Source organism: Watersipora subatra, chromosome 2 (assembly GCF_963576615.1).
Source record: "Watersipora subatra chromosome 2, tzWatSuba1.1, whole genome shotgun sequence".
NCBI classification, from domain to species: Eukaryota; Metazoa; Bryozoa; class Gymnolaemata; order Cheilostomatida; family Watersiporidae; genus Watersipora; species Watersipora subatra.
In genome coordinates, this window is record NC_088709.1 from 40,425,192 (window position 1) to 40,436,439 (window position 11,248).

Genomic DNA, 11,248 nt, shown 5'->3' on the forward strand with positions numbered 1-11,248 from the left:
AATCATATAAAAGTATACCAAATAATTTTTATTGTAATCGTAGTAAAACAGACTTTATTTAACCACTACTTGCTAATTATTTCACATTTAAACATCTTAACTTTTTTTTCTCTTGATTTATTTCAACTGCACAAAACATTTTTCTCGTGGGATAAAGTTTGAAAGTTAGAATAGTATCTGTTGTTAACTGTTCAACGAAAATAAATTTTCTGTGCCAAGTCTTTTTATTACCCAAGCAACGCTGGACATTCAGCCAGTATATATATACATGTATATGTATATATATATATATATATATATATATATATATATATATATATATATATATATATATATATATATATATATATATATATATATATATATATATATATATGTATATACATATACATACATATATATGTATATATATATACATATATATATATGTATATATATATACATATATATATATATATGTATATATATATATGTACTTTGAGCATAAAAACTTACTGAGAATAGTTATATTTCATGTATTAAAATACCTAACTCATTGCACTGAAACACTGAGCTGTTCAGCTATATGCAAATATATAAATCAAACCGTAAACCTAGGCACCAACATGTCACAACCAAATAAAAACCAACACAATAGAATAACACAGTTTAGTTACACTTTACAAAATCTTCTTCGGCGACATTTACGTCGACTTCGTCTTGGCTTTTTAGTTGTTTCCTGTGATGGTTGCTGTTGCTCAGCCAAGGGCTTTAGCATGAAATCTTCAGCTATTTGTTTAAAATTCTCAGGTAGGGCTGGCTGGTATAAGGTATTTAGGCTATTCAGCTCTTCATCAGAAAGATGAGATTCCTGCTGTCCGTAGTACTTGGCATTCATGATAGCTTTGCGATCATCTATATGCCCCAGTCCTAGAGCGTGTCCGAGCTCATGGCACACAGCAAATTGAAATGATATTGGTTGACCTGCAACAAACAGGAGCAAGTCTTAAGGTTAGAAGGCACCCTCAGAGAGACCCCCATCTATATGTAGTGTTACAAACTTAAAAAAGATCATACTCTGGTGTAGTCTTTTGAGACAAATCCAATGGTATACTTGGTTTGTTCACCAGACAAACGATTCTCATTTTATGAGTCAGAATGTAGTTTCGAAGTCACGTTTCTCATGCAAAATATCTGGATGAAAGTCAAAGTGTACCCACTTTAAAAGTGGTTATTATAGTGCCAAACAGTGTATATCATGACAATATGGGAGCAGAATTTTCAATTACAATTTTTATTCAGGTAAAAAGAGACAAAAAGTCATATATGCGAAATCAGGTTGGAGTTTGGATCGTGGGTTAGATCCCATACACAGAGAAGAAAAATTCTGAGACCATAAAAACATCAGTTAGGTTTCAAGGATTAGCCATACAAAATTTCAAGTCGATATCTTTAAAATTGACAAAATGACAGCGTTTTAAAGATTGAAAACACTGACAAAAAGCCAATAATGAGAAAACGTTGCCTAAAGTTTGGGAATAGAAAACGGATGATTTCTTTACAGTTATGGACAGATGGATTGTCTCATACACTTTTAAAACCCTCCACTTGAATATGTATTATTAAAATCCTCCACTTGAATATGTATTATCATCTGGTGCAGCTGACCCTCTGTTTGCCTTCCTAGCAGCAATTACCACAGGTTCAGCTGCCTTGTTTCTACGTACCACCCGGCAGCGATCAATATCTCGAGCATATTGTCTCTGGAAGTGGCCAACATTCAATCCAAGTTATAAGTGTTTTAAAGTGGTTTGACATACTTTTTAGTGGCAGCAATGGAAAGAGCACACTTGAATTATATAAGAAACATGTTTTTTTTTTAAATAATTTTTTTGAACAAAAAATACTATTTTGAGGGTGCCTTCTAACCTTAAGAAATTAGGTGGTTCCAGCTTTCAGCGCACTTCAATAGTTGGAAAAGTCTCAGGATGAAGTAGATACTAGCATGAATTGAGCAAAAATCTATGCTATTAATAATAAAGCAGTGTCTGTCTGGCCAAAACCATGGTTGGAAGTTTGAGAAAAAGACTGCATTATGCGGGATTTGAACCCACAACAATTAGATTCTCCAACCATCAGACTAGCCCCTTCACCAATCCTTCATCTTGCATTTATAAGATTTATTGTGCAGATAATCATTCTGTGTTAATCGTCACATCTGACTATCACAGGACATTAGACTACCAGAGTACTAGTAAGGTTAATTTGCTAGACAAAACATGTGAAGTACCTTGCTTCAGAAGAGGCCTAGAACGTTTGGTCAACTTCCAGTTTTCCTTATCTTCAAGCTGTATGTAGGAGGTGCCACCAGGTTGTGGAGCGAATGCGTAGCCAAAATCCCCTTTGTATTTATTGCCATCGAAATGCTTGAAGTGAATGCTGATATCGGCCGTTACGCTCGGTTTGAGAATAACAAACCATAGTCGTCCCGGCAGACTGTACAACTAGAACAGGCAGATATTCAACAATTAAAATTATATTATCTTAATAGTTTGTATTTATATTATTAGAATTATATGCATAATAGCTTTTTCATTACTCGACCAGTTGGGTGAAAAATCTTGACCCTGAAGTTGTGTAACAATTTTTGTTTTATATTTTAAACATCTACAAACAGACGTATAAATATAATAAACACTAGTACGTTGGCAGTCCAGTGCGCCGTGAGAAGTCATTATGTGTAATAACAATGTGCACAATAATTCCTAAATATAAAAACATGGTTAAGTGGTGAGATAAGAGAGAACTTAGCTGTGAATCTGAGAATCTAGGTTTGATACCTGTATAGTGCAATCTTTTTTCTAACACTCTTAGCGTGGTGTCGGACAGACACGGCTATTATAATCATTAAAATTACTCTGGGTTGCGTAATATATGCTCATGTGAATATACTACTGCAAATTCATATAACTGATCAGAGCACACAGCCCATAGGGATGGCTAGACCTATCTTGTCTATTGTTAGTAACACTACTTTTTCCTACTAGCATGAACTAAAATATTTATTATAATAAAAGCCGCATTCATCCTATGGGAAAAAAACTGCATCATCTGGGCATTGAACTTCGACCTTCAGCTTAGCTATCAAGGCCGCTACAATCTGTGTCGCTCAACTACCTTGCCATACTATGGAATAGTTGTGCACTTTCTTGTTACACCTGATGATCTCCCACGGTTCACTGGACTGTCCGGATACTAGTTAGCATAGCCGGAATTATATAGACAAGTAAATATTATATGAAATATTGTCATTGCTACTATTGTCACTTACAGTTGTGCAGTACTGGAGAACCTCTTCCTGGTCTTCTCTGCTGAACTCACTGTGATACTGATGGAAGTTGATAGACACGGGCATAGATACCCACACTTTGTCGCCTATTCTACTAAATCTCTTCTCTCTAAGCTTTCTCGTAAACTCATCTTCTCTACATGATGGCACCTTTGTCTAAGGAATCAACAGTACTACAGTACCGTGAGGTGTCAATCTATGATTTATAATATTAGATAATAAAGAGTTTAAACATTTTAAAGTTATTGGTTAACGCTTCGGTGAGACTTTCCAACGCTGTTTATGTAAAAGATGCAAATTGCTCTGGCTCCAAGCAAACATGACACAAATTTGCTCAAGGTCTCTTATTCCAAATAATGACATAGCGCTCGACCCCTAATTCACTTGGAATTGTCTTCTCGCGTACTCTGGTTGAAGCACCACCTCACAACATTGTATTGTCTACTAATGTTACTTACGGACTTGACAGAAGTGCTGACTGTATCCACCTGAGATGTTAGTATAGATGCGGAGTCTATACAGGCAGATGTCAGCAGGAAGACGACCAACTTGTAGGTGTTGAGTAACAAGCTATAAATAAAATTGTATATTAAATTGACATAAAAATGTTTATTGAAAATTGATAAATTTATTTCATTAATTATGTAAACCTAAGAGTTCAGCAATAAAATAATATTGTTATTGCATTCAGGCTTATGGTCATTGCTGGTCCAGATGATTGTAGGTTCGTCCATACTTACAGTCTGTATTCTAACATGATTATATGTTTTCAAAAGCTAACGGGAATTATTACTATATTTTTATTACTTTATTGCTAATGATTTCACATGTATTACTGTATATGTACTTTTACTTCTTCATAGACATCACAGTCATAGATGTTATCATACCAAAATATACAAATAAAAAGAGAGTTTAACAAATTAATATGAAAGTAGGTGATAAAGTAAGTGAAGTTTGATTGGACAAACAGTATTTAGTATCAAAGGCCTGTTAAATGACAGCCACTAAAATCAGCTCTTGATGGTTAATGCTCCACGACGAGTTGTAAATCACACCTTTTGTAGCAAGCTTACTGACTGCTTTTAGATAAAGTTTTAACCAAATATTTACTATGATAAGAGACGTCTGTCCGAAGTCATGCTAAAAGCATTAGGAACAAATATAGCACTGCACCGGAATCGAACCCACATATTTGAAACCAGAGATTTGACGCCAAGCGCTTCAAATCTGCCCAGACTATTCACAAACCATGATTGTGAATAGTCATGACACATCATGATCTCTCATGGTGCACAGTGCCCCAGTGTCTATAATAGTGGATAGACAAGGTTCGTGGTTAAATAAAGCCTTAAAGGTTGACTTGCAACAAAATTCACATTACAGTTATTTGGTATCATAAGGTTCACCATGTCTTACTCTGCTGTGTTGAAGGTGCAAAATACGTGGAAATGTGATTACAAGCTCTTGAAAGCTTAAAAACGAACAGTTAATTGCAGCCACACGAGACCGCCGTAGTTTGGATTCTCTTTCCAAAACGGCTCAAATGGGTCGTAGTTGTTACAAGATGGTTTCTGTTTACACTTTCATGCAACCTTATTCGTCGAAATACTTTCACAAATATACTTCACGCATTCAATAAAACCATGTCTATTGTTCTTACGCGTCTGTTTTATCGTCATTGTAATGCTGTCACTTTTAGCACTGATATCTTATAACTTACCATAAAAATTCGTTAAACTTTTTAACCTTAGCTCGAAGGAGTACATATAATTGTCTGATAATCATGACGAGCATGTTGGTCACCTGTGATAATCGAAAAGCGCTGCAAAAATTATTTGCGAAGTATTGGGTCACATAATCAGATTACGATTTGACGATTAGATAATGCCGAAACAAAACTGTAAAGTAGTGAGCATCTAGATTTGATACGGGGTCTTCGGTAAAACCCGAAGTGTTTGTCATAAACTAGTACTACGATAAGTTTTATATTGAGCTTTTTCTTGGCCTTTCAATTCACGTAAGAACATCACGTGACAAGACAATAACCAAACTGTAATGACTACATCAGAGAAATAAACAGATTCCAATCTACAGCGGCTTTTCATTTTTGAGTTTTTAAGAGCTTGTAATCACATTTCCACATATTTGGCACCTACAACACAACAGAGTAAGACATGGTGAATCTTTTGATACCAAATAATCATAATGTGAATTTTGTTGCAAGTCAACCTTTAACATGGCAGACGACTCAAACCAATAAATAGCTAAAGAAATGTTTGTCAATAGCTGTATATAGCAGCAAGCAAACATGCAACTGTTTAATGCAACAATCTTCTACCTAATATCCACCTCTTAACAGAAAAATTAGTTTAAAAGCTTCATTTCTAATCATTTATTGAATTTTGTTGGCCTTTTTTTCATGACTTGAATTTAAAATTATTTTTAATTTAGAAAACATTTCTGTTTAAAATAAAATCATTGCCAATAGAGTATTATATATACACATAACTAAACTAGAACAGAGTAAAAATCAAATCAAGTAAAAAGCTTAGATGTATAACGAAATGTGGTCTGCATTTAAAAAGGATATCAGGAATTATTCCTGCCTTAAGATATGCTATAGATAGTTTACACTAACAATGACATGCTGTAAACTGGTACTGCCTACCTTTCCTTGAAGAGAGGAGCCATAGCTATAAACTAGCAGTGACCTCCGTATTGCAGACGGTTTTATACATAACGGTAACGTCGAGAGCTTAATTGATCAATTTTGCCATTTCCTATAAGAAGCGGCAGAAAAGGTGAGGATGGCACGCGTACGGGAGAATCAGCGGAAAACGAGTTATTGTTGTCAGGGATTAGCTCTTGTAAAATTAGGTTATCAAATAGTCGTCTGTTAGGATTATCTTGCTAACATTAGGATTTGCTAAAAATCATCAAAGGCCTGAGGCATGAAAATTCACATTTTTTCACACACTGGAAGTGAAGACACATCAGTTTGGTTATTAAAAATGAATGGCCTACATCTGGACCGTTACTGGCAAAAATAACCATGCCTATAGGTATGTTCAAAACCAATGTAGATGGTATGTTACTAATATTCAGTACTCTAATTTTTACTGGTTGCTAATAATAACCCTACTGTAAGTACATCTGTGTACAAAGTAAGTTATCTAACAGCAACATATCTGCTGACAATTTTGCCAGAGTAGATGCTATAGTTAAAAGTCTATGATTTTTCTGGTTTCAAGTGATGTACTTTAATATGCAACTACAGAAATGTCCCAGTTCACGCAGCATGTTCTAAGCATGCATCTTGAACATCGAATAGAGCTTTTTTGTAAATACAAACTTTCTTCTGATTGGTCATATTTTTAAACATGACATTTTGATTGGTTTTTAGCAAACAATGACCATGATATCCAGATATTAACAAGTATTCTTTGCACTTTGCTCACTTAACTATTACAGATTACTAAAGGTATAGCAATTAATGATAACATAAAAACCCAAAGTTATACAGAGTATTTAATCTCATAAATACACCAAGTGCAGCAGACATTCGTTCTTGTTGACCAGAGTCTCAGACCATAGAAATACACCAGTTGATCAGTTTCCATCAGATTATTCTCACCTCTGTTTGTTGAAGTGTGATCATAGTGTACAATTGTTGTCTGGCATATATTGTAGTTGCCCATATAAGGCAGAGAAAGCAGTAAACCATCGCTGTCTCTCCCAAAACTGCCATGTAATGCAGGTATAGGTATTCTCCCTTGCTTTCTACTTACTAAGTTTAAATGAGCAACACTGGTAGAGAGAGCAGAAGATGCATCTGCTGACACGCTGTCCCCTTTTCTCTCAGAATCTTTCATTTTGTCCCCTATACAAACATTGAGACAAATGAATTTAGCTTTACATGACTAAAGCTCTCCATATCTCTTTACATTCCAAACAAGTATCACAATTAAAACTGTGAACTTCATTGTTTATGAAAAAGCTCGAAAATGGGAAATTTCAGACTTTGTAATGTGAAAACAAGCTGTAAGTGCGCTAATGCTTTAATGCTCGGCACAGTTCAATTGCAAAAAAAAGTGAAATTTATCCTTCACCTGCTTACCCCACTAATTTCATTACTAGCAACACAGTTGGCAAGAAGGGATATCATAAATGCATCGCATCCTTCTATATTCGGAATATTTAACTCTGTCTTCTCTCTCCTTATTTAGCTCTATCAATATACTGCATACTTAGTCTTTCCGGCGAGTATGATGAGAACGAGTAAGTAAGTTATCATACATCTGTCCAACACCACGGTCAGAAGATGGGATAAAGAAATTGCTTCAAACAGGATTTGAACTAGTGACATTCAGCCTAGCAGAACGAAACTCTACTACCTGCACTAATCATTACTCTCACAACACTTTAAACAAGCCCTCTATTGGCAAACTATAAAAGGAGGATACATTCCCCACAAACTTCAATGCCATCTATATGTACAAGCCTCAAAGTTTGTCTTTATGTGTGTGCTTCTGTTTGTCAAGCTAACGCTATCAAAATTTAGGAATGAAATATCTGTTTCATGCTGGATTTGATCTCGGAACCTTCACTTCATCTGGAAAGTATCTTACTAATTAAGCTATGCGAGATTGATAGTTCATTGGGCGATATATGTTGGTATCTGAGTGAAAATACGCATACCGCTCTGCATACTGCACAATATCATTTTATGCTTGCTCTCATGCCTCTTATTAGTAACTTTAACATAGGTTACTAGTTTAATCAAATTAGCCATTGGCAGTATGCCAGGCTAATGGCAAGAGGCAGGCAGCTGCATTAGCTGTCACTGTTTATAAGCCGATTTTTAATACCCGTGCAACGCCGGGCATTCCGCTAGTTATAGCTAAAATTAAGAACTAAAAACTAATATGAAGGAAGTTATATCGCACCTGTGCAACTTCACTAGACATGTTAAAATTCAGTTATTGAGTTGTTAGTCGATAAGACTTTAAAGAAAAAGGCTACCAAAATATCTCCGCAGGTAAGACAATAGCATTATAAACGGAAGCTGCTTGAACACGCTATGGCTAGGAAGGCTTATGGTCAATATTATTGTGGTATGAATAGAAGCACGACTCCAAAAGAGTGGTTTTATTTGGTTAATTTCAGAAAAATCAGATATCAGAAAAACAACAGATATGGTTTTGGCTATTTGGATTAAAATAGAACATTCTGATTTTGAATAGTTTTTATAGAATATTTTCTTAGTGAGTTTTAGTGTAGTTCAGTATAAAATACTACATCATTCATTTTATTTGGCTAATCAAAAGTATGTGTATTTAATGATACTTGACAGCTTTTAAAAAATGGAAGGTCAAGGATAAAAATGAAACAAATTTGAGTATCTAATACCTTGAAAAAACTCGAGAGCTACTTCAGGAAACATGAACTAAAACTTAAGGCAAAAATCGAGTTATTTGGGATGAGCCTCAGCTCAACTACATAATAAATGATTTAACATCGCATTTTATAAAACTAATGACTAAAGTCTCATGTCAGAAAAATGTGTATACTTTTCTGAGCATGTTAGCAGACAATTGCTGTGCTTCAGCAGTTTCCTTACGTATCTGATGACACCGAACATCGGCTCCGATGTTACTCTCGACTAAATGTTCCAAAATAATTGTCTGTGTTTTATCTATGGGCAATTAGAGTTTGTTCTTTGTCGTGTGAAACCACAAAAGCATTCAACTGTAAAAATTACCAACTATCGGTATTAACTTGACAGAGCGATCAAATACTAATCAGTTAATAATGTCAGGTGGTACCTGTCAGTTGATAGTGTCAGTCGATATTATCAGTCGATAGTGTCAGTTGATAGTGTCAGTCGATAGTATCAGTTAATAGAGTCAGTCGATAGTGGCAGTTGATGGTGTCCGTTGATAGTGTCAGTTTTTAATAGCAAACAATACCCATTCAGGGAGAAAAAATCAAGACAAGATACTGTTGCACAACTGAACCAGATTTAAAGCAAACACTCAATAAACTAATATATTTTTCTAGTGCTTTATAAAGCTGTAGCAACACTATAGTGCATTTTCTGAGAAAGAGAGTTGTGCTCGCATTACAGCCTGTCACCATCAAGGGAGACAACAAATACAATGTATGTGCAAAACAGCTTGAATTTGTAAGGTTTGGGCTGATGCTGACGATGAGCTGCAGGCTTTCCAAAACTCCTTCCGCTGGCTTCAGATGATTAAGAATCAACATTGATGACCTTGATCATCTCTGTGGTATAATAGTTTGTAGAGCATGACTCAAAAACTTTAAAGACTTTACACATGATATTCTATGACATTTTTCAAACAAGTTTGAAAGATTGATATTACATTTTCAAGATAATAGTTTGATAGTATAAAAAATCCAATGCATTTTGATAGTATGTAGAGTTAGTCAATATGTACACGCTTCTGTCGTTGAAATATTTAGCAACTGTTAAGCTGAAAGACAAGCGTTTCATAAAGTTGATGTTTCTTGATATGGTACAAATGAGAGGACGACTCCATAAAGAAGGAGATTAATATTGAGATAATTAAAAGAACATTTTATTTTTAAATCTTGAATGAGTAGTTACTTGTGAATGAAATACTGGATTTTATCTCATTTTTTAAACCACATTATCAATACATAATCAAAAGTTTTTTGATACCCCAGGAAAAGTCTTTTTATTATTTTAGTTCGAACATTGCATAATTTATTACTGTTGTATTTGAGCTGCCATTTAGCGATGGATAAAATTGTAATTACAACCTTTATTACATATTTAAATATAGGCAGACAAGTTTGCTAAAATAATCTGTTTATTTTATGAACAATATTTTGGTATATAACACAACTACTCTATTTTGCAATTACTTTAATAAACTAAAGTAATTGTAAAATAATTGTTACAATAATTAATTTATTAACAATAAATTCTACATTCTCTAAATTTTACAATTACTAGTATTTACTGTTTTATAAATAAATCCCTATATGTCATACCATTTAATTTTGATATGCGATGGTTTTTTCAAGTTGAGTTTTACTAGAATTTGTGTCATGAAAAACATGCCAGCCGAAAATAACATGAAATACGTAGTAATAAGTCAAGGATGGATTTTTAAGCTTGAAATTTAGGGCCAAACTTTTGACTTAAACTCGAGTATTTATGGTAATAACAATAACAAATCTATATGTATAGTTTTCAAAGTATGTGTGTGGATATGAGTGTTGCTCCAGTTATAGCACACGCTGATAATTTTACCAATGCGGCCACGCGGTGCGATGCCCCTATTAATAATTATTTTTCGTAAGGTTCAATTACTATATCTGGGGTCAAGGCCAATTCTTTTCAGGCAGACAACTATATTGTCTCCGTGGGAGGAGCCTCGACATTATCTCTCCTTTCGGTCAGACAAAGACAGTACGTTATCTCATTTTTACATTTGTACCGGTATCGAGAGGTACCAGTATCTGCCGTATTCAGAGTTTTGATGGATAGCTTTTGGTGGAACTGTAACCTTTTTTATACACACACATGCACGCATACACACACGCACGCACGCACGCACGCACACACACACACACATACACACGCACACACGCACACACGCACAGACACGCATACACACACACACGCACGCATACACACACACACTCATTTCTATGCAAGAATTGTTATTATTAATTCTACATATTCAGAATTTTTATTTTGTTTTCTCAGTTCGTACTAATTGTATCATTACCGAATCATCTTTTATTGTAATCGAAGCAAAACCGACTTAATTTAGCTATTACTTGCTAATTATTATACATTTACATCTAAACTTTTCTATAATCATTTTATTTTTTTAAATTTATTTGACCTGCACAAAACAT

The 11,248-nt window shown here is 34.5% G+C and overlaps 1 protein-coding gene across 1 annotated transcript; it reads right to left on the bottom strand.

Moving 5' to 3' along the window:
* Positions 1-652: 652 nt before the first annotated feature.
* Positions 653-6,022, bottom strand: LOC137388205 (matrix metalloproteinase-24-like). Its single transcript, XM_068074709.1, has 5 exons — positions 6,000-6,022; positions 3,787-3,898; positions 3,311-3,484; positions 2,270-2,483; positions 653-963 (listed from the first exon to the last, which is right to left on the bottom strand). The coding sequence occupies exons 1-5, from the start codon at positions 6,020-6,022 to the stop codon at positions 653-655; spliced, it is 834 nt and encodes a 277-aa protein (XP_067930810.1).
* Positions 6,023-11,248: the final 5,226 nt, after the last annotated feature.